This window comes from Leptosomus discolor, chromosome 2 (assembly GCF_034619465.1).
Source record: "Leptosomus discolor isolate bLepDis1 chromosome 2, bLepDis1.hap2, whole genome shotgun sequence".
NCBI classification, from domain to species: Eukaryota; Metazoa; Chordata; class Aves; order Leptosomiformes; family Leptosomidae; genus Leptosomus; species Leptosomus discolor.
In genome coordinates, this window is record NC_141392.1 from 2703041 (window position 1) to 2727102 (window position 24062).

The following is a 24062-nucleotide window of genomic DNA, read 5'->3' on the forward strand; positions in this document are numbered from 1 at the left end:
TGGCTTGATAAAGCAACCGATATTAGTAAACCCTGTCACAAACCAGTCTCTTCAAAAGAAGACCATTCACATGATTTCAATTAAATTCCAACTTTTCATTAAAAAGTTTAAAGTATGTGTGTATCTAAGTATTCCATTAGTACTTTTTTTCTCTGCCATGAATTAATTTGAGATAAAATTCATTAAGAAGGCTGAATATTTAAGTCAAAAGGCTGTTGGCAGAATTAATTAGGTGCTCACAAAGACCTACATACTCCAGGCTTTGTTAAGGATGTCTATCATTTTCAATATTCTACAACCTTGGCTGTAAGTGCAAAGCAGAAATCAAAGTACGAGTAACCACACCTCAAGAAACGTGTCAAAATTCCACCTTCATTATTGCCACACCAGTATTTTTCCACATCGCATTTTTCACTCGGATGAAAAAGCAGTTTCTAGCAAGGGGTCAGCAGGATTTCCACTCCACAGACAGCGAGGGCAAGACTTATAACTTGCTCAAGGCCATTTGCTGACCCGTCCCAGAAGCACAATCCCCATTACTCAGCCCTCCAGACGCCGGGAACTCCCCTCTCCTTTCCTCTCCGCCAAAGGGAGGCGGGCGGTGATCACCTCCGCGCCGTGCCGGCTGTCCGCTCCCCTGCTCGCCACACCTTACCTCCGCAGGTCCCTTTCTCTGGGGCCAAACCAGGAGGGCCAAGGCGGCCCCCGCCTTCTCCCGGCTCCAGCCAGCCCTCAGGCAGGGAGTGTTGTTCACCCCGGGCAAGGAAACCACCCCGTACGTTAGACACGTAACCGATTTTATTTCGTACCGAGTGAAACCGAGGACGAACACCCACAGAATAAGCACGAAAACCGGAGCGTCGCCTTCAGGGCCCTCGCCGGCCTCCAGGCCTCCCTCACAGCCCGCAGCGGAGGCCTGGTACGAACGCAAACAGAGGCCGCGGGGGGTGAGGCCCGGCCCGGCCCGGCCCGCACTCCCCCCCCCCCCCCGCCGGGGTCCCCCAGGGGCAGCCGCCCGCCAGAGAGAGCCCCCGAAGGCGCATAGGCCGCCCGCCCCCCGACCGGCCGGCAACAACCAGCCCCTCCCGGCGAGGCAGCTCCGAGCGACAGCCTGGGCCCAAGCTCCAGCGGCCCGACGGTGCCGGGAGGATGGGGGGGGGTGTACGGGGGGTGCGGACCCGCTCGGCCCCCCCCCCCCGGCCCTGGGCACCACGGGGGAGGCCCCCGGGGACCCGCACGCCACAGACCGACTTCCGCGTCGAAGGCCCTCCACGCATGCGCGGCCAAAGCCGGCACTCCCCCCCCCCCCCCCCCCCGACTGGTCTTCCCTGGCTGTACCACTATGTGCCTAACGTGTGGGTAGAGGCAAAAGAGGGCGGCGGCTCCAGGGAGTCCTGCAAGCCTCAGCCCCCCTTTCCGCCCCAAGCTTCCTCAAGGAAAACTTCATTCCGCTCTCGAGTCTATGGGCGCCTTCCAAACTTGCTACTCTCCTAGTTCCTGCCCCCGAACTAACCCAACTCCCCCTGAGGATGGGCTATGGTATATGCCACTCCCAGCTGATCCGGAGGCTTGGCGAAACCATCCCGCTCAGGACAGGGGGGAAGCAAAGCGCCGGAGGGGGGTGTGTGTGTGTGGTGGGGGGGAACGCACGCATTGTTGAGTCAGGGGCCGAGTGGCGGGGGAGGGCGGGCGCGCCTCGCTGCGACGGCGGGGTCGTCGCAGAAACCGGCGGGCGGAAGGGGCCGCCGCAGAGAGAGTTCCCCGCCGCGTCCCCGCTCCAAGCCGGTAGGGCGCGGCCGCCCCCCCCCCCCCCCCCCCTTCCTCCCGCGCCCTCCCCTCCATCGCCTCCCCAGTGGTCGCGCCCGGCTCCAGCTGACCGGCCTGGAATCCCGGCTGGGAGCCCCGCGCTCCCTCCCCGCCTCCCCCCCCCCCCCCCCCCCCCCCCCCGCCGCCGCCGCCCCGCGCACCGGCCCCGCCATGGGAGACGCCGGCAGCGAGCGCAGCAAGGCGCCCAGCCTGCCACCGCGCTGCCCCTGCGGCTTCTGGGGGTAAGCGAGGCCCGAGGGCGAGGAGGGGGCTGGGCTGGAGCCGACCCGGCCTGTCCCGGGGAGGGGGGCGGCCGGGCGGGCGGCGCGGCGAAGGGCGAGGCGGTGGGGGGCCGCGGCCGGGCGGGGGCAGGGCCCGGGCCTGGCCTGGCGGCTTGGCCGGCCGGGGCGCCAGGCCAGGTCGGAGCCCTGAGCTCGGGCCTGTCACGGGGTGGGGGGGGGGAGGCGCTGAGCCCGCAGCTCGCCTTGGGGTGGGGGCGGCCGCTGGCACCCGCCGGGCAGGCCGCAGGGGGCTGCCCGCTGGGGAGAGGGGTGTCCCCCTGCCTGCCGGCGTGTGGCGGGGCTGTGCCGCGTCCCAGGGGGCCCGGGCGGGGGTGGCGGCTCCTGCCTTAGAGGCAGCGGGTGACCCGGGCGGAGGGAGGTGGCTGCGTTGCCCCTGGGGCGCGGTGGCGGTGCGGGGGGGGGGCCCGGCCTGGCTGCGAGGGTCGGCCCCGCGGCCTCCCCCCCCCCCCCCCCGGCCGCTCGAGCCCCTCGGCGGGGCGGCCTTCCCGATAGCTCGGTGAGGGGGGAGGCCTGCTCGCTTTCCCAGAGCCAGAGGGTTTGTTTTTTTGTTGTTTGTTTTTTTTTTTTTCCTGGAGCGGCTGCCCCCTCCTCTGGGGCTGCGGGGTGGCAGGCGGCTGCGGGCTGCGCTGCGGGGCCTGCCTGGAGCGCCTCCGAGGCGGGGATGAGTAATGCGGGCCCCCGGGTGGGTGTCCCGGAGCGCGGTGCCTGCCACATCCCTGCTCTGCGCCCGGGAGCTGCATAAGTGGTAAAGGAAAAAGGTTAAGGACAAAAATACATTTCTTTCTCCACCTTAGGAAGGCAGGGAGGTTCGTCATAGGAACGGTCCTCGTTAGCTGTTGGCTGATCCCTTTTTAGAAAGAAGGAAGTAGGGTCGTTCCTTTGCCAAAGGTGAAAAAAAAAAAAGTAAGCCTGCTCCTTGCTAAACTCCTGTCACCTCTAGGGCCATGTCCGTGGAAGATACTTCCATTATTGATTTTTTTTTTTTTTTTTTTAAATCTGATGTATCATGGCAGATGGTGTACTGACAGATATGCATGATCATAAAGCGTCTTTAGTGTAGATCACAGAAACATTAGTCCCTAATGTTCTTATTTATGCAAAGTTCAAAGAATATGTGACTGGATAGACTTTTGAGGGCCCACCTGAGATTTACACTTGTCTGTGATTGTACCTTCTTGGGATTTATGTCCTACCATTTAAGGCACTCTGGGGAAGTGAAGGCTGAGAGAAAGATGCAATAAGAGTGATTTAGTGATGTCACTGTAGATTTGATTGGTTTATTGGAGTGGCAGGATTTAAAATGAAATCCCATTTTTGGGTTATAACAAAAGCCTGAACTGCAACAAATGCCATGGCCCTGCTGGGAGTGATCTTGCACAACAGGTTATAAATATACAGTCAATTATTTTGTTTATTTTTGTTTTGTTAGGCTCCCATATTTGGGCCTGATGCTTTCTGTAATGTAGTGGAAAGCGAGTTGCTGCTATCTCTAGTGTAGCGTGCTGACTTCTGCAACGTGATACTGATGTGAAAGGAGAGTTGCAGAAAGTTGAAAGTGAACTTTTTCTTTGGGCTGAATTTCTTGGCTGGTTGAGCATGTTGTGATAATGAGAAGAAAATCTGGTGCTTCGTGTTCAAGGATCTGCTTAATAGTGACAGGAGGCTCTTAAGAAAGCCCAGTGTCTTTAACTTTTTTTTTTAACATATGCTTCCCTTGCACGAGCAGCTATCAAAATGTTTTGGGGTTTTTTTGGCCTTTTTTCCCCCTCAGGGTGTCATCCATGCAGTAGCGTTTCTTGTAAGGTATTTTTGAAAGACAGCATTGTGAAAAAAAGCGCACTTTGTTCACCAATACAGTGAATAAATCAATCAGTTTTTCAGTTTCTTTAAGTGTCTGCCAGCTACATTTCAGTACACAGTGGCAAACTATGTATCTATTCACTTAAAAACAAACAAACAAACCCCAGAACTTCAGCTTTCAGATCTAATCGTTTGTTGTACTTTTCAGTCCTGAGGAAACTTACGTGTCTTCCTGTCCTTATTTACCTGAGCCTTGGTAGAGCTTGAAAAGATTGGCTGGTAGATCTGTGGAGATGGGCCCTTCTAATGAAGCTGCATTGGCAGGAGTGCATGAGGGGTCACAGTTTTATACCAGCTTTCTGAAGAAAGTAAATCACGATAGCAAAAAGATTTATATGCATCTGAAGTTGGAATTACGCTGCTCTAGATGTCAGCTAGGGTTACTACCAGCAAGATGTCTTAAGACAGAGTCTTGTTTGTGACTTCCATGTCACATTTATATGCCTGCCAAGTCACAGTTTGGAATAAGAGGGCCATATTTCCTCTTCAACTGCAGGACCTTTAAGGCTCTGAAAAGTTCTGACACTTGTAATTTAATGTCGTAGTTTCCATGAAATTTATAAGTAAAGTAGTGTAAGGAATAGTGTTGCTTTGTGTTTCCTGGTCCCCATCGATCCAATGGTTGAAAATCCTTTCATGGTTGTTCTTGAGTGAGACCGAACCACTCGGTAGCAGAACAAGTCAGTGTCAGTGGGTCAAACAATAAGGTCTAGGTTTTGCCAAGTATAAAAGATGGTGATTTTTTTTTTTAATTGATTTTTACGTAGTGCTTAGCCAGGGCTGTTTGCAGTAAGATGCACACTTTCTGTCGTCATCCACAAAGACAGGGAACATTAAAGAAAATACTGAAGAAGCATTACAGTTGAAGTAAGCTGTGGGTTTCTGGGCTAAAACTTGCCTGTTGGTGAACGGTGATAGAAGTAGCTCCTGAAATGCACCTTGATAGTGGTGGTATGCAAGGAGATTACAGGAGAAGACTAAGTGTGTACTATTGTGTTAAATTTGGAGGGGCTCTTCTTTTAAAGTGCTTGGTTTTACATTAGAAATGCAGATCCTGTCCGTTTCAAGAATCTCTAGTGACTGCGAAAACTACTAAACTCTTGATGTTTCAAGATCTGAGAGACTGAAAAATGAACAGCTGAAAGAAGGGACTTGAGTGGGACTGTTCAGGACTTCTGAAACATCTGCTTGAGGTCAATGGGTAACGTTTGCTTACCTCTTGGTGAAGATCATGGAATCCCTCCTTAAATCTTCTGCAGACTTGCCCTTCTTTTTAGAACGTCCAGTCTGTCATTTCTGCTCAAGGGAAGTGCAAATGGAGCACTGAGATGATATTTGTATTTTACAAAATCATTTTGGTTACCTAGATAATCTCCGTTTGGAAACCTCCTATGTGTTTGTGTTATTTATGAAAAATTCACACAACTCGTTGTTTGGAAATATTTTGCTCTTCTTTCTTCTTATTTTTAAATCTTAAACTTCAGTCAGTTTATATCTTAAACTTCAGTCCGTTGCTTTTAATGGAAATAGTCTTAGATTGGAAAGGGTGCAGTGTGCAAGATGTTACTTTATGTTAATGCACCTGGAGTTTATGCTGTGCTTAACTTGTTATGACCTGGAAAAATTCTTTCTTCTTTTCCTGATTAACGGACTATGTAATATTGGGGTTTTTTCCTTAGACTAGTGGATTTATATGGCGTATATAAAATCTTCATCTCTCAGTTAATAAAATGAAAATATTACTATACATATATATTCCAGTTAAACCTTTTGGTTTATTAGAGATGAGGCAGGATTCTTTCATGAACTCCATGTTGGCAGTTCCCCGTTGGCTTCTAAAGGACTCCACGAAGGTTTCACTCGTGTAGAGCTCATCAAAGGGCCGGGGCTGTTGGTATCAAACGGGTATGGGCGTAGATGAGACTCGTAGGCTACAATACTCCTTGGCTGGTAGAAGCATATACTGTGAAGGAGCATGTCAGGGAGGATGATACTTTTGCAGTTCTGTTTGTGACTCTGCTTATTTTTCGTGCGGTCCCGACTGATGCCGTAGCGTTGCACTCAGTGCCTTAGAACCAGAAAAGAAGGAAATATGTTAATGGACGTAAAACAAATGAATTCCATTCTTGAAATGGTGGCAGCCAGCAGGAAGTTGATTGAAAACACAGTGTGATTAGTTTCATCTCATCTCTTTTCTGGCAGCTAGAAGGTACTGTAGTCAGCTAAGACTGATGGCAGTACTGTTTGTGAACATGCCAGGAGGGCTTCTGCGGGATGTTGTCATTTGTTCTGCCTTTCTGTGACACTGCGTGCATCATATGTGTGATGAGACATTGTGCCCCGAGCATTCTGTGCAGGCCCCATCCAGAGTTTGCTTCGGAGTCTGGATTTTCCAGTCACTTATGTATCATCAGGTCCCTGCCATGCCAATCTGGCGCTTTTCTCCATTTTGTTTACTGAAATTAAACATTTGATCAAACAGTGAATCATTTCACGTAAGCATGATTAGTTTCTGACTGTATATCACCAAAGCTTGCTTTTAGCTTCTAAACAAATAATGACTATATATATGCCATTAAGAAGCTGCTTCTCTGGCTAGTCTTTTTCTTCCCTCTTTTTTTTTGTGTGTGATTACAGCTGTTCTTTCCACATGAACTGTCAGTGACTGTCCTTTTAATAAATACTTTCTAATCTCATAGGCTGCGTAGGTCATCATGAGCACATAATGCCTTCATAAACCTAATCTTGCTTTAACCACTGTTGAAACTTCACCTACAGATGTTCCTAAAAGAGACTTGAGGAAACTGTTGAAATATGTACCTTTCCCCCCGAGAATTCGTTCTCGCTGGGCTTGTATCATTGCAGTTCCTTAGCCAGGCTTTCGCTTTCGGGAGCTTTGGGTCAGGTGCTAGAATAAGCAATGATTTTGTCAGTTCCTGCAAGGCAAGGGATGCATTACCAACTAGGTTACGGTTTGTTAGACCTCAGTCTAACCGGTGTCTTCGAGTGAACAGCGAGCAGGGAGGATCAAGTGAGGTGCTTTGGGGTAGCTGTGTGTGGGTAGTGCTGTCTGAGGGGCAGGGTTTCTCTGCAGTTGCTGATGATCAGAAGGGTCAATTCTTCCCTCTAAAGTGATAAATTGCTTGAAATCAATAAATTAATGACGCTTATGTTTTAGGAAGGCTCATTCTTGCTACCTTGTACAAGACCTAAACCATTTTTTGTGTTTTAGCAAAAGTTTGCTCTTATTTATCACAAACGTTTGTAGGTCATCTATTACAGGAAACTGTAGTTGGTTGGAATCAAGCAATTAATTTGCCCTCCGTGGTCCTTGAACTCTGTTTTAGTCTTAGGTTAAGACTAAAAATACTTGAATATTGTAATTTTTTTTTATTAAATTAATTTTATTAAACAAGTTCTGCATGAACTTGTTTAATACTCTCAAATCCTTGGGTAAAAGAACTTGATTGTAGTTAAAGCCGTCATTGACTGCTCTAACACATCTACAGGTGTGTGGCACAAACAGAAGTGACAAATTATTTAGCTGACAGAAACAGTCTGATGAGGAATTGATTTATTTACAATTTATCCTAGGAAGTGCTACAGAGGATGATAATAGGCATTGGAAAGACACTGAAATTCTTTGCTTGGATCTTAATTTTAGAAGATACTGAGAGTTCTGAGACGTAGAGAAGCTTCTATCTGAGATGAGAGCGGTTGTGGTGGTGGGGAACTGAACTTTGACATGTTCCCTGCTTGAATAAGAATGTGCAGAATAAAGAATGATAAATTGTGAGGTTCTTGTGATTTCCGTCAGACTAAGAGCATCTCAACTAATGTAAAAAGAAATTTTTTGACTCTTTTTGTACAGGGAGCAAATGCCTTTTGCAACCGCAGTTGCAAGGTCCCGCATTTTGGATCAGGGCTAAGTTTCTGTTTGCTGCAGAGCTTACCTTTAGGAATGGGGGTTACTGGCACTCAAAGTAAAAGCAGATGAACTGGATTTAATGCTTTAACTGTAATAAGCTCTCTTCTAGGAATGTGAAAACAATGCTTTCTTTTGCAGTACTTAATATAATAGACAAAACAGAAAGGAGATTTTATTTAATGAAAACCAGCTGTTGTGGATCAGCCCAAAGATACACCCAGCCCTGTTTCTGATTTGGGTGATAAGCGATGCTGAGGGAATAAGCGTAAGGACAGAGCCAGCATGCAGTGATGTTTATCTTGGTATACCTCCTTGCTTCTGGCACTCTGACATAAGGCTGTCCTCTGTTTTACAGATTTGTGGCTTAGTAGGTCTTACCTATTTTTTTTACAAATTTGCATAATGACTTGTTGAATCCATATGTACTCTTGACCCTCACAACATCCTGCAGCAAGTAGTTCCGTAACTCAACCATTCCCTTTATGAAAAAAAAAAAAGAGAATTGCTTTTGTTTCCTTTAATCTTGCTATGTGATAATTCTAAAGAGTGAATAAATTCAAACAGCTGGTGTATGAGGGTGTTTTGTTTAAGAAGATCCAAAAATAAGCCTGCTTGATTAAAAATGTCTGTTCACTTCTTCAGTGAAGCCCAAATTTGAGAAAACACTTGCTTAAACCATGAATTGATTAAAAATCTTTATATAAAATGTTTTAGAAGTATTTTCTAATTGTTATGCTAGTTATAGACAGATGTATCCAGCACCTTTTAATCTAACCCTAACTACTTCATCAGTCAGAATGAAATTCGGTGTCATAGCTGCTGCTCTTACAAGTGGAACGAACAAGAAAGAAGTAGATTGTGTGCTGCTTTTTGAAGCTTAGAGGAGTTAAAAGTAACTGTGTCTAGGTCCCCTCCTACATTTCGTTCTATCTTCCTATCAGTCAGTACCTTCTTCATGGTTTTTGTGAACTGCCCTTAGTTGCAGGTGTTGGGATTTGGGCAGTGCTAATGATTATACCACAGTTAGTGCTGTGAAATGTCTGTCTTCATGCTGATTAGCAAAATCTTCAACTGTTACATAATAGCACGCATATATTGTGTTTTGTGTATTGCTTCATTTTATTGCACATACTTTGGGTTCCTGAAAGTTTCTAATGGTTCAGTCCAGTCTGTTAGAGGGTTAGAGGTATCAGTTTTAAGGAAATACTGCTGCAGTTTTTAATTGCATAAATTTTAACCACGTCGATATCAAACTTCCACAGAGGTGGTAATGTTGTTGCTGCACGTTGGGCTTGGCGAGCTGTTGGAGTCTCAAACTGATGGAAGCGTCGTGACCCAGTGTTTCCTTCAAGGTGTTGAAATCGGTGATGCAAAGCATGAACTTGAGAGAATGATCCTTGGTGGACGTATTAATTGGAGATGTTTCGTTTTGACTTGAATATTTTCACGGACGTGCTATGGCAGTTATTACTGGAATTAAAAATTATTTTAAAGTAGAAGTTTGTGCATATAAATAGGCACAGGCTTCTTTAGAGGCAGTTGGTAGGAATGATGAATGTGATGTATTTTCTCAGCAAAATACGGCCTGTATTCTTTGAAGTTTAAAATGTCTCCGTGCTCCTGTATCTCCTCAAATATGCAACCTTGACTGACTAACTTTGTGTCATAATGGCTTGTGAATGTTTTTGGGCAGTATTTGATCTTGATTATGTTGGATCTCAGAGATAAACTTCATACTCACTTTAGGCAGGTAAATTATGTCGATCTGTTCTCTCCCTTTTTTTTTTCCCCCCTCTGCTTTTACTCAAATGGCAAAAGTCCTTCCTGTCCCTGCAGTATAGGCCGAGCTCACTAGCATGGGCTCCTTTCTCTGGTGTCAGAAGGAGAATTAAAAATCAGCCAATAGCTGCAGCATGAGTTGACTTCCCTCGACATCAGATTTGGGAAGGAACTTAGGTCAGAGTAGTTGCAGATATTAGAAAGGCATCTTCTTAGGACGCTGAGAAGGCCACGAAAGAAAGTACTGTTGAGGACACTATATGCAGTGAATGCAAAATGATTCTGAAAAACCCTTTTTGAAAATGAAACCTTGGCGTGGATGACCGTGATCAACGGTTTCCGACCGTGGAGGTGATGTTAACACGCAGTAGAAGTGGGTTGGTATTTTGAGGTTCTACAAAAATGCCCAACCATTATCTTCTAATTTGAGATTTTGATGTAACGCTGTTTGTTTGTTTGTTTTATAATAGGGATGTATCTTTTATTTGAATTGGTGAGAATTTTATATGCTTAAGGAGTGTGGGGTTTAAACTTAATTTTTAATTTTTTAACACATTTTTTGAAATCTTGTAACTCGGAAGTCAAACAACGTATTGTAATTTAGAGCTCTATTCACTGTAAATTCTTCTTTATCTGTACTCAGGAAAACTTATTAATTGAAGAGTTACAGTATTCCAGGAGTTGGAGAAGGAAGATCTTTGTAGTTGTGTGTCCAGTTTCTCTGTTAATAGCATCTGAGTAGTAGCAGTGGTAGGTGCAGTACTTGCTTGTACAGAGAAGTTGTATTAGGAAATTGTAGATGGATTTTTACATTTAATCTGTCCTCTGAGGTCTTCCCTGCAGCAGGGAATGCTGCCCTATGTTATTCATGAAAGAATTGTAGGTATCCTTTTCAGTTCCTGCTGTTTAATCTGCTCACCATATGCATGCTCTGAACTTGAACAGTGTAGGTCAGTGGGATGAAGATAAATTTCAGTTTCTAAATGTAGTAGTATTTTTATTAGTGGTTTAAGGGAATTTATTTTTAAAATGACTTTTGTTGGCATTATGTCCTTTAATAAATGTACTCTGGCTAATGTTGGATTTCCAGGGTTTATTTGGTGTAAATTGAAGAGACTAACTGGGAGTAATGAAAAATTTTGAATGGAGATAAAAAAACTGGTTTTGCTAAAATAATCTTAATAAGCAGTCAGACAAACTGAGAGAAAAAGAGGTTGTTTGACGACTGTCTTTACTTTCTAGCTCTTTAGTCTATGTAGTATCTGATGCTGGGCGAGTTGTTTAATTTGAGGACCTGTTTTAGTAGAGAATGTATTTAACTCCTGCTTGTTTGAATGTAGGAAGGCCTGTTTAATTCCTAAGCACCTAAGGAAGGGGGGGAAGGAGGCAGCACAATACTAGTTTGGAAGCAGTGTTTAAGAACAAAAAGCAAGCTGGTTCCACGATAACCTCCTAATTGTGCACTTAGAAAAGCAGAATCCAAAGTCATGTCCTCACTGACTTAATTGCTAAAAACCAGCTGGCCTTCAAAATATGACTGTTACTGAGATCAGCCCTGTCGCTATAACAGCAGCTTTTTGATCTCTTAATTATATGTTGTTAGAGGTGTCTCAGAGGAAGTTGCATGTGTAAAGTAGGCAAAATGCTTGCATTTAGCAAGAGTCCCTCAGTATTGGAAATTGTATTGGCCTTCTAACTTGATTAGATGCTATTTTCATCCAAGATAACGTCAATAGTGAGGAGTCTAGCTTTTGGTAAACCAATTAACTGTCTTTGAAACTTTTCTTTAAGAGGTATCCAGTATTACTCAATGAAATGCATTTTTAGCTGGAGAAAGGTGAATCTTAGGTCAGGTATTGCTGACACTAGTTTGACAGAAGAGGCATTAGGGTTGGGTGCAGTAATGGTTGTTCATCATTTAGTGTCTTAGTGTTACCTTTTTTTATTAATCTCCTCCAGTGAACTAATGGGCAATAATGGTTTCTAAAATTGTCCCTGTGTTAACAAATGCTTGCTTATTCATGCAGATAGGTTTCAGGTGTTCCCCTGAACTGTTAACATGTTGATCAATTTAAAATCCGATAATTTCTATTTTTAGAAACAACTTTTGACTGTGTACTTCATTGGAGGAGTGAAAGCATTTTTAACAGGGCATGCTTCCATAGTAAAGGTTCTTTCCAATTTTAATTTGCAAGCCTGTTAGTCTAATTGCTTAGTTTTTAATAGGAAAAAAATTATATGGAAGGCATCATGATTTAATTTTAAAACATGCTTAGAATTTTACAAGATTTAAAATACAGTAGTTCTTTGAAGCAGCTGAAATCTTGTTTTTTCATTTTTACATAGATGTGTGGATGAACCATCAGCTGTGCTGTAACTGATAAAGGGCGTTTAGGATTAATCCATATATACTTAGTAACTTCCCTAGGTGTTAACTCATTTTTGAGCTTTCAAAAGAAAGCAATTAACGATAGCATTTGAACCCTACAAATACCTTTTTCTTGGCAGTGGGGCTTTCTGAGTAATACTTCATGGCAAAGTAACTGAAATTAAACTTGCCTCGGAAATAATAATTAACTTAACGTGGAGCAAATTGACTCCTCACTGCTGCTTGTAACTCCGGTGTTGTTAAATACATGGGGTGTTTGTGATACTTCTGACATGCCTATTTTAGAGTATATTTCATTTCCAGAATTAGTTAGATGTTAGAATGTCATTGTATATATAGTGTTGAATGTCACTATATATTATTATCTTGTTTTGTCTGTAGTTTGTTAGCATTAGTTTTATTTTTATATCTGTTTTTATTATTATAAAACATTGTTGTTTTAGCTTTCTCTTAGGTGCTGCAGACATTGTACTCTAATGTTGATTTCTTTTTTTTCATACATCTCACATTTATTACAAGAATTTAGAGACTGTAAACCCATAAAGGTGAGGGTAGTAGAATGTTCCCTTTTTAATAAGTTGGAAAGGATTTATGACTGTTTCTGACACTGATGCACTGTGTGACAGTTGGTCCATGCTTTTCCCTTTACATGTTTTCCTTCACTAGTGAATCATTTATCACTCTTCATTTAATTCCACTGTGCTTTAGGAGCCTTGGATGAAAGACTTGGCAGCAAGGAGTATTTGCAGCTTCTCCAGCTCGGCCCTTTAGAGACGGGTGTTTGTTTTAAATCGGAACTTGCTCTAGGACAATATTGACCCATGGACATGTTGTTTCCAAGGATGTTCATGGAGAAGGAAGTGTTTTTGGTGGGTGGAGGAGGTCTCTCTCAATCAGAAGAGTTGCTATGCAATTAGAAGAGCAAGAACCGCCTGCATTACACATCTGCAAGTCTCAGGTGGTTGTGCAGTACTCTCCTGTTGAAGATAGGACCCCATTATTATCCATTATTCTGTGATGCAGTCTCTCGTTTGACTATTAATGTTCTCGTGTGACTAATTCAGGAAAGACCAGAAATCTTTCTCATGAATAATTAACGCTTCCTGTCCTGCTCAAGTGGCTTGTAAAGACAGATTCGAAAGGTAAAAGCAAATCACGGTGATATATAGATCATTATATAGTAAACCAAACCGATGCATCGTATCGTTCTTGCAAAGTAAACGAAAATACTGGAAATTCCATCTCTTACTGGCGTAACGAGAACTCTAGCAAATTGAGTTACCTGAGCTGGCACGTCTGCTGAAGTGCATCCAAAATTCAGATAACTGAAATTACTGGTTGCTTTTGAAACTGCTGTAATTGGAAACTCAAACTAAACAGCGCTGGACCAGGGCTTTGAGAAACTGAAGCCTACAGCTTTCAGAGGTTACTATAATTTTTGGTTTCTTTTTCTGTTTCTTTTTTTTTTTTTCAGATCAGGTTCCCAGAACACTCCTAGATGCCATTGAGACAGAAACTGATGTAGCTGCTTTCTTGTTGGCATTGTTTCTGTCCTTATTATTTCAGTTTGTGATCTCGTAGCAAGTTTCTGACTTCGTTAGCAATGTGCTTGTTGTAAACTTGAATCCAGAAGTGCTTTCCAGTAGTCTTTATGTTGCGATTGGAAATGCTGAAATTGCGTAGGGATTTTTATTTTTATATAAATATATACACCCCCCTCCCCAACCTTTCATTTCTTTGCAACTTTTGATACAGATTTATAAAATCTGTAATGGCTTCTGCAGCACTTGTCTAGATGGATTGTGTAGCTAATGACTTACTGTAGCACAGAAGAATGCTTATATGTGTTCGTCAATTTTCAGGATGAAAATGGCAGTAAAAGGAACATTTTCTGTTTGAACATGACTTTGACTAAGTATTCTAGTAGTATTTTTCCTGGTATGAATGTCATAAAAATAAAATCAGGGTTTTTTTTTTTAAACTATTTTTGGGGACTACTTAAGGCACTCAACCAATAAGTGAATTTATGGTCCAAATGGATTTGTACTCTTTAAGGTTATGTAGCAAGACTGACACAAATGGGAGCTCCAAAGGCTTGTATTCTTTGGGTGCCTGTGGAAGTTAGAGAAGAGGGTAAGGGAAATGGTGTCCGTGATCCTCATCTTGGGATTTATTATTAGCTGGTTAATCAATGGTGCTTTCCTTTCTTCTGCTCAGCTTTCTTGTCCCTCATAATCTATTCAGGACAAGTTCTGAAGGTAGATGTTACATATTTAGTAGCACAACTGAGCACCTAGTTTGGAAAAAAGTGGGCCAGCTTTTGGAGGCACAGGCTTCCCTTCAGTGTATGGGGAAGCTGGTCTACTTTTTCGAAGTATATACCTGGATACTACCTCTGTCCCCAAAATCAATCTTGCCTATATCCTTAGGTCATCGTGGCTGCAACAAAACTGCTACTAAGACATGAAAGACAAGTGTCTTCTACGAGCTAGTTGGACAGATGGCCTGAGTTAATGTTTCTGATGTTTGTTTTCAGCTGTTTGCTTGTAGGTGTTGTTCAGAAACCACTGTTTCTGCTAAAATCACGTAGCACAATATGTAGCAAACACTGAATGTGGAATTATCCTTAGCGTGGAAGATACAAGTTGCTAGTTCAATTTGTACTGTCTGAAGGTAGCTACAGATGTTTTTAATTCACTTTGATTCTAGTTGAATTAGTTGAGTGTAAACATTTTCTTTGAAAGGTTATAGATAGCATTTTACCTTCCCCTAACAGAGCAAAACCATCTGCTTAAATTGACTTGAGAAAAACGATGCTTAGAGGGCTAAAAATCCAAAATTTTCATCTATCAGTCTACTGTTTGCAGGGGGTAGGGTGTTAAGTAAAAGTATTGGGAAGAGGGGGGCAGGAAAACAATGTATATGAAGTTCATAATTTACATACTTGCTATTCATTAGTTTCATGGTTGGAGATACTTTTTTTGGTTTAAATTCTGTTACCTGCCACTTAATTTCCCAGACTGCTGTGGTGCTTTGGTGAAAGGGCAGAGTGAGAGAAGATTGTGTTGTCCCCTTGCAGTAGGGGCCTTCCACGAGTAAAGGATGCAGCTGAGGAAGGTGCAGAGATGTATGATTAAAAGCTTAAAGTCAGGCAGAATCATGGAAACATCAATTTTTCTTTTGCTTATTTTACGATACGGCTGCTTGCTTGCTAAATTTTTAAAACTCCTTTTAACTCCTGCTTGTATTTAGGATTCCGTGTTAATTTGAGATAGTTAATGAAGCCGTAGAGTTGCAGTTTGCAGCTGTGGCCTGTCACAGTGGTTAGGTAGTTAAAACTCGCTTGTTCTTGTGTACTGGGAAGGTTACACGTAGCTTGGATGAGAGTTCAGGATGAGGTAATGTTACAGGGCTCGTTTTTATTACCTACTGTTAATGATCACTCTGAGCTTGGTTACCGTGCCTTTGCCTAATATTACCTTCAGAAAGGCATAAAAAGCAGATCTAACGAAAGAGCCTTTGCTGTTTGCTCTGCATGCATGGGAATGAAATATTTAACTTGGCCCTGATTTCCCACTGTCTGAATTGGATGAAATAAGTGTACTGATTGTGATTTATCCCTTTAGCCTTGAGTAGTAGAGGCAAATAAGAAGTTGAGGCTTGTTCCCACACTTTCCCATGTTATTTCAAAATAGGAAAATGATGAGAATAACATAAAGGTTTCTGCGAGCGTTGTGGTTTCTGTGATTTTTTGTTCATGCGAATAAATCTAGGCTGTCTGCTTTGAACACTTAGAAAATAGCAAAAGCTACCTTGTGAAAATGACAGCTGTGAAGATTACGGTTTGCCTTTGCCTTAGTCTGGATCACCGAAGGTGGAAGAGCCAAAATACCAGTCTGCGTGAAGGTTTCCTTCTCCTGTCACGGGACGAAGGACGTCGGATGAAGGATGTTTGAAACCCTTGAACTTCAAAGCAAAACGTGCGTGCCGAGTTCTTTCTGCCCTGGAAATTGAAATGCCATTGCCTGAGACCTGGGAAGTGTGCTGTGTAGAAATAGGAGAAAGGCACAACGCCTTAAGTAGAGGGTCTCACCCCAGCTTTACAGCTGACTCCCTTTCTGGAAGGTGCTGCTCTCTGCCCTGTCATCCCCCAAACGGCACATGTCTCGTGGTTAGGGGACCGGTGCTCGCTCGGGGACAAAGTGAGCTACCTGTACAGCGCTGCCCTCTGCAGCAGTTGCAGTTTTACTCAAAAATCTTTCATCTGAACCGCCGTGGAATCGGAGCTCCTGACGGTGAGCTTGCGGGGCGTGACAAGAGCAAGGCTGTCACAAACGCCTACGCTCAGGAATTCATTCAGACTGTGGCAAAACTTTGCAGGAGGTGGGCAGGGGGGAGGGTAAAGCCTGTTCACATTTTGATTATTCCTTTAGTTTCCTTGTTACCTTTTCTTCTAAGTCCTCACAAGGAGAAAAGAAAAGCTATGTATTTTTATTTTTGTCAGAGAATGAAACTTAACAGTTTGGGGTGACCTTGTTCTCTCTGTCCTCCAGCCATTAAATTTTAGATATGCTGTACTTGCATAAAGGCTTTAGTTATAAATTTATAAGGAAAATGTCAAGTGGCCAGCCACAAAATTTCATCTCTCTTGTTAATTATGTAGACACTGCAAAATTCTCCATATGCTGCTTAAACCTCTTACTCTTAGAAAACAAAACCTCGCAGCTTGCGTGCAGTTGTATTATGGCAAAGCAAGGTGCACGCTGTAGAATGGTAAATACCAATGCTTTCTGCAATTTTGCTTTAGATGGTGAGGGAGTAGGTAGCATATTGGAGGGTTGTGTTTAAGGTGTTTGAGAGCTGATAATTTCTTTACTTAAACCAGGCTGCTAATGGAGTTTAGGTAGTTCAGAAGAGTAAGCTAGTGCTTGTCTTGAATTGTAGGAATGAGCAGAACTTGCATGCTTAAAATGCAAAAGTGGGCTAATGTAGATCAAGCTAGTTAAATTGGGGAGTTTAGGTTGTGGGTCACTGATTAGCTCAACAGATTGGTTATGTTGAAGTTGTTTCCAAACAAGGCTTCTGGCTGTTGATAGCACATTTGAATGTTAAGCTAAACACTTCACTAACCCCTCTGTGATTTAGCATGCATAGTGTTTACTTAGTTGCATTTCTCATTAGTTAGATCCTGAGAGGAGATGAGATTAGCAGGTTTTATTTATGTTTTGGCAGATTATTGTATAACACTTTCTTGTACTGCTGCACTACTAAGATTATAAAATTAATAGGAAATGCCTTTTTTTTTTTTTATAAAAAGAAAAGCCTTCTACTTGTTTCTTTGAGCTTTACATGATTTATTATTTGTAAGTGCTAGCCATGTACACGCTGCTTTGCAGAGCTGCCACAGAGAGACTGAAACTGAAGATAAACACATTTTTCATTAAAACTTTGATTTTACTAAACCTAAATTTGGAACAGCAATCATATGAAAATACTTATTTGTACCTCAGAGACCCAAAGAGCCCCCTAAACTGGAAGAATAATCTATCAAGTTGACATTATGTGAAATTGTCAACTGTTAATAAATCAGTGTGTTCTGCACTTGAATAGCTCAAAATCCTAAAATGGAATTGCTTCCCAAAGTAATTGGGTAAGAGAGGAGAAGTGTGATACGACATAGACCAGGAAATACCTGAGGCTAGTAGAGGTGCAAATGAATTCAGCTACAAGAGTGTAGTTATAAAGTTGGGGAAAATGCAGAGGAGATTGAAAACCGAGTTATTTGTTACCTTACTGCAAACATAAAGGGAGATTTATGAATGGAAGGTGTGTATGGGGAGTGCTGAATGCTCCCCACTGGCTCTGTCACCGCTTACAGGAGCAAAATTTGAGCGGTGACTGGGTGAGAGCAAAGGGCAGGGCTGCTTGTACGCTGTGCAACCCGCCCGTAGTCGCTTGAGCTGATTTCCAGAGGAAGCACAGAGCAAGCAGCTTTTTGTGGCAGTGGATGGGCGCTGTCGAACGCCAGCTTTGGGAGGGAAACAGTCAGAAAGGACTCAAACTTTATTTTGCTTCTCATGTTAAGAGAAATGAGGATAATACTGGAATACAGAAGGCTGAATGAGATTTGTGAGAAAAATAGCTAAAGCTTGTTTCTACACCTCGTAGCATGAAAATGAAAAAAATTAAGTTACACTGACAGAGATCATGAATCAATGGTCTCGGCTTCCTGGGTTTCTCTCGCTGAGATTGTTTAGCCTTTTTATACACTTTCAAATATTGAAAAGCTTAGGACTGAAATAAACCCACCTGAATTCTGATCATGTAATATAGGGTCTAATATATCTTTTTTCCTTGTGAAAGTTGAGATTTGATTTATTTTCTGGGAGGGCCTGGTTAAAGAAACCCTGAAAGTGACACCATCATGTTACAACCAAAAAGAACTCTTTATCTTTCATAGGCAGCAAGGCAAACATAGTTCTTGTGACTGAGTGCCCTTTGCTGAAAGTCCAAATAGAATAAATGATTTTGAAGCATTTGAATGACTTGTGTGTCAAATCCCACTGACACTCGGGAGCCTTTGCAAATGTTATGTTACCATCCATACTTTTGTCGTGTGATCAGACAGTGATTGTAGGCTTGGAGGACTGAATCCAAGGCCAAAAATGTGGTGGCTCTCTTAGTGGCAGAGTCAGCATTTGATAGGCTTGTGCATGACTGAAGTGCATTTACAGTGTAGTTGTGTGGTCTTTTTCTTTTATAGAGCATGTATACGTTTACTATTGCACCGGTTTTTAACCACTTTGAGATTAGTTACGTGTTGAAATAAATAATACAGTTTACATTCTAATGTTTTCCCCAACTGGCGTGATAACAGCAAAACCTGTTGTATATTTAATCTGTAGCTCGCATTTGGGCTTGTAGCAAAACTTCAGCACGTTCAAATGAAGGGGTGCCATCAAATGGGATAACTAACCATAGCTCTGTCCACAGTTTGCACATGTGAAAATGAGTCATAAATACATGGTGACTTATTAGCACTTTAAATATCAGTATGAAATGGTTTTCTGCAGCTGTGGACAGAAATGTAATTCTTTTCATCGTAGCTGTACCATAATTATTTAATTTAATAAGGCAGTGGTTTTTGGACTTCTCACTGGTTACTCCTCTGTGTGTTTAGTTACTGGCAGAAATAGTCTTGTGTATTTTAAAAAAAAAAATAAAATATTTTCACCATTAGTAAGATGCACAACTCCGCAGTAATTTATTATCATTTCTGCTCACAAACTGTTTTGGGAGAAACACATTCTCAGCACTAGGTTCACGTGCCTTTTATGACTCTTTCTTTGACAGACTCTCTAGCCATATACCTAATTTTTGTGTCATTTGACCTATTTCCAAACAGATTTGAGTTGGAAATGACTTTGGATGTTTGTTGTACTTCAAAAAAGATACACAAACATGAAAAGATAAGTTGTTGTGTTGCACGAGTGTGTTTAGAGCCGCAAGATGGTCTACAAGTTGGAGGGAAAAATTTGGAAATCCGAAATCTAGTAGGTCTGTTCTCCTGTTGGGTTTTAGCTGCTGTACAAGTTTCTCTGCAGCCTGACTGTGCGATATGTTCCAGTACCTCATGGAAACTTTCTCCTGCACTTAACCCCTTTCCTTGTGCCTTAGGCAGCTGTAACAGCCTGTGGGGAGCCCTGGTAGCAACAGGATTTTTCCTGAATAGGGCAATCAAGTAAATTGCTTGAAGTAGTGAACAAGAGGGGATTGCTGAACACATTGACTAGTGTAGGGGGGAAACAACTGAGATGATGGTAATGGAAAAAGAGGTGTTTAAAATACAACTTAAGTTCAGGTATCCTGAATCAGCAAGGTCTTAAATTCACCTACTTTTCCTGTTAAATTCAGAGGAGAGGTGGCAGGGCAAAGAGGGAGGGGCAATAGCTGTCATTAGTATGACTGTTTAACATTCAATACTTAGCAACTTAGCAGTAGCTTGGAATATTTTTACTTCTGCCACCAGTCTTTGCCATAGTAAACAGTGGATGCGTGCACCCGAAAAAGCCCCGTTAGAGATGTGGACGCCTGCATTGGCTAAGAAATAGTCCCCAAGTCCAGAGAAGCTGTAAGCTCTGACATTCCGGGGTGTGATCTTTGATACAGTACAGTTTCAAAAGCCTCAGTAAACTGGAAGATGAGTCACAAAATGCATTATTCCATCCACACAAATTCTATTTTCATAATTACACGCAGTATCGATAGAACGTAAAGCTTTCACACAACATCGCTTTTGTGGAGAAGGCTAAAGTTTTTAGAGGTATTCAGCTTTCCCCTAACCAAGCTTGGAATTATTTGAGACACTTCTGTAAAATCATACAGCTTTTTTCATATTCTATAATATAAATGCCAGGATTACAGCTACCGTCACTGACCTTCAGCTGTATAATGGCAAGATAAAGATTTTCAAAACCTTTGGGCCCGATATGTAAAGGGCATTGCTTTGTAGGTCAGGGAAACCTCACTGAAGAGTGGAGACTAAGGTATTCACCTGGTTAGTCCAATTGATAGGCCTTTTTTTAAAAAAAAAACACCCCAAAACATGTAATACTTCTGTTTCAAGTAAAAGTGATGGCTCAAAATGAGATGCTCACCTCTCAGGAACAAAAAGCAGTATAAGGAAAGACAGATATGACAGTCTGTCCCGTTGGTAGCTCAGAGGAAAAGAGGCAGCTTGCTCCAAACCTCCTCTTATTTTTTTTTTTTTTTTTTTTTCCTTTGGACAATTAGGAGCCTTCTGGATCTTCTTGTGTGCGCTGGGATGAGCTGTTCACGGTGTGTTACGGAAACAAACCCTGCCCGCATTGTGTGGCTGGTTGTAGTATAGGTGTTGTAAAGGAGAAATGAAAACTGCTGCAGTGTAGTGACGGTTCTCTTGCACAGGAGCAAGAATACAAAACTGAATATAACTTTTATTCCTCTGAAACCGCTCACGCAGCGGTGGTTGTATTGCTGTAGCTGATGGATAAACCATGACAGGTGAATTAGTTAAATGCAAGTAGGATTGTATTTGCATCGTGAAGCTTTAGCAAAGTGTTGGTCGCTGATTTGCAACTAGTAAATCTAGTTTTAATAGCAAAAATACTGTGAGATGGGAGAATTTGTGGGTGTTTTGGTTTTTGGTTTTATTTTTTTCCCCAGAAGGGATACTGTGACAGGGAAGAACTTGTTTTATAATGTTAAGGCATTTAATCTTAAATGCGAAGGTTTAAAGAACTGTGGGGTTCTTGAGTGTGTTTAGAAAGTTGTCCAGAGAAAATGACTGTTAAGCAATATATTTTTATATTATTTTGGACTCTTATGCTACTAAAACCGAGCTGACTGCATGAGCTTGACCGTTGCAGTTTACGTCTCTTGTACCATTTCTCGTCAGTTTGGGGTTTCCAGGCAGTGTGTTTCACAAGCCGTAAATTGATATAAACAGTATCCTTATAGTATGTAAATATCCATATGTATTATATATATCACTTATATCAAAGCCGTGGGCCTTAGTATTTTTTTAAGTCAAACATTTTAATCTGTGTAGTTGACAGCAGCAAAGAAGCTGTGTTACCTGTTTTTAAACTTTAGGATATAGGGAAACAAAATTTGGTCATTTCTTGTGTGGTGCAACAAAAATTAAAAGCTTTATCAGTGTTTAGCAATTTTGATAATTCTAATTCTCAGATGACCCACAAATTAAATTTGGAGGAAAATTTAATTCTGAAGTCTGAAGCTTCGGCCAGTTGAAAAGCCTGAACCGCTTAGGTTTTTAAAAAGGAACTGCTAAAAGAAAGTGTCTCGCTTGCTTTTTTCCCCTGTTGTTTTTACCTTTATAAAGACACTTAAAGTCTTTGAAATTTATCAGTAGAACTGTTGGGACTGTCAACCCACTTCTTTGCTTTGTTGAATTTAATAAAGTCTCAAGAGCAGAAGTGGGAGCTCTTGCAAACCTTTACTGCGGGAGCAGGAAGTGAGTGAAAATATACGGTATTGTTCACTGTAGCGTTGCTCAAGGATTTTGTGAATGCCTCTCATTCTATTTAAATAGATTAAATATTCATGTTTGGTTTCCTGGATTACTTTTTTTTTTTTTTTTTTTGGTGGTAATACCTCCCAGTGTGTTCATTCTCGCACCTTCTGATTTGCTAGTTCTTATTCTGGGAAGAGAAGCAGGAAAAAATAGCCCAGAACTCTTGTAATGTAGTGTAAGAAAAGAGGCAAACAAATATTTTTCTGTGTAGATTATTCGTATTTTCTTTCATTTACTGTGGAAATTTTCTGGGTTATTTTGCATACATGATACTGAATCATGTAACAAGATAAGTTACAAGATTTATCCTGTTTCTCTTAATATAGTATTCAGCATTTCTCCTTCTATGAATAATGTGCAGGACCCCCCCATTGATAATTGTATTTAATTGCTATATAATACTGGTAGACTCTTAATAGTACAGTGCAATTTTTGTGCGTGGTATTTGTTCCCGATAGATTTGTTTGCAGACATTGCAGGCTGGAGTATCATACAGTAGTGCCCACTGCAGCTGGCATTTACTGCAGCCTTGCAATACAAATGTGATTTCACTTGCATTTCACAGAGCTGAGGGATGATCTTCTGAACTTGGTGTAAGTCCTACCGTGACTTACCCATCGGTACAGAACTGTGGGAACCTGTTTCTGTAATACATTTCCTTTATGCCGTAGATTCTCATTAGTGTTTCTAGCAGTTCAGCTGATTCAGTGTTTACAACACACTTGTGTGCCGATAGTTCGAATTATAAAATGTTTCACAGATGTTAGAGTACCTGGAGGATTATAGATGTTCAGTGCAAACTGACAGAGACCCAGAGACACAAGAGAAAGGCAGCGTGCTAACTTCTGTCCTGTGCGGGTACCTTTCTGTGATGCCTTGTCGTCTTAGGGGTCATGAGTGCAAGCCCTTAGGTGGTTACACATATGTTATATTTGAAAGTATATAGGGTCATCAGAGGTTTTATTGAATAAAGAGTCAATTTAACTTTCTGATTTTGGCTATGTCTGAAGGCCAAGGGGAAGTGAGCACCACCTAATAGAAGATGAGCAGTCTGTCCTTACTTCCATTGCTATTTTTGTATTGCCATGTCAGGTTTTTATTTTTAAGGATTCTGCAGACCTTTTATAGCAAGAGCTAAACTGAGATTTGAAGTCGAGGCCGCTTTCTCTGACTAGGTCAATTAGCCACTGGAACAATTCGCCAGTTCCTCATAGGATGTGCTCAAGGAAAGACAGGTGGAATATTTACTATTAAATAACCTCCTGCATTGGTGGAGAACACTGTGGGACACAGGTGATCTTTCTTAGAATCTCTTTCAGTTAAACCCCTACCTAGCTCATACCAGAAACTTATTTCAAGAAAATAAATGGTTTTAAGAATGCTTGAGAATTATTTTTAAAAGATATTTTTAAAGTTGGCCATAGTTGCCTACATACCACAACGCCTGCATTACTTCTTTCGCTCTCAATCACCCTAATACCTTTCAGAAAATGAGTTCTGATTAGGGAATATTGTTGTTGTAGATCTGACTGCCTTTTTAGCTGATGATTGAGTAAATAAGCAATAAGGTTTGATGTTCATGCCTCTGGTTCTAATTTAACAAATTCTGGGGGTCTCCAGGTTCGATGTGTGGTAGCTGGAAGTATGGCTGTGGGGAAGTGATTTGAATATGTTTGTAGTCGATTGGGAGCAATACTGATTGACAGCATAAAGAATTTATATACAGGGTTTTGTTCTTTGTAAGGTATAATAGCAGCAGCATGGAAACTTCTACAGTGATGAGTGTGAGTTAAAATTATTTTCAAATAGTGAGTCCTTTAAGCCTGTAAGTGCACACTAAAACATCAGTTCTTCAGTCTTTGTGGGTTTTAATGTCCACACTTTGTAACTTCGATTTCCTATGCTCTGTTTAGATGATAATAC

The 24062-nt window shown here is 42.1% G+C and overlaps 1 protein-coding gene across 3 annotated transcripts in view; it reads left to right on the forward strand.

Moving 5' to 3' along the window:
• Positions 1-1977: 1977 nt before the first annotated feature.
• Positions 1978-24062, forward strand: part of ZFAND3 (zinc finger AN1-type containing 3) — a 144040-nt gene continuing 121955 nt past the window's right edge. For all 3 annotated transcript variants that reach the window (XM_086460541.1, XM_086460542.1, XM_086460543.1), the window contains exon 1: positions 1978-2048. In XM_086460541.1, the coding sequence (XP_086316667.1) occupies positions 1978-2048 (71 nt within the window). The remainder of the gene's footprint in view (positions 2049-24062) is intronic.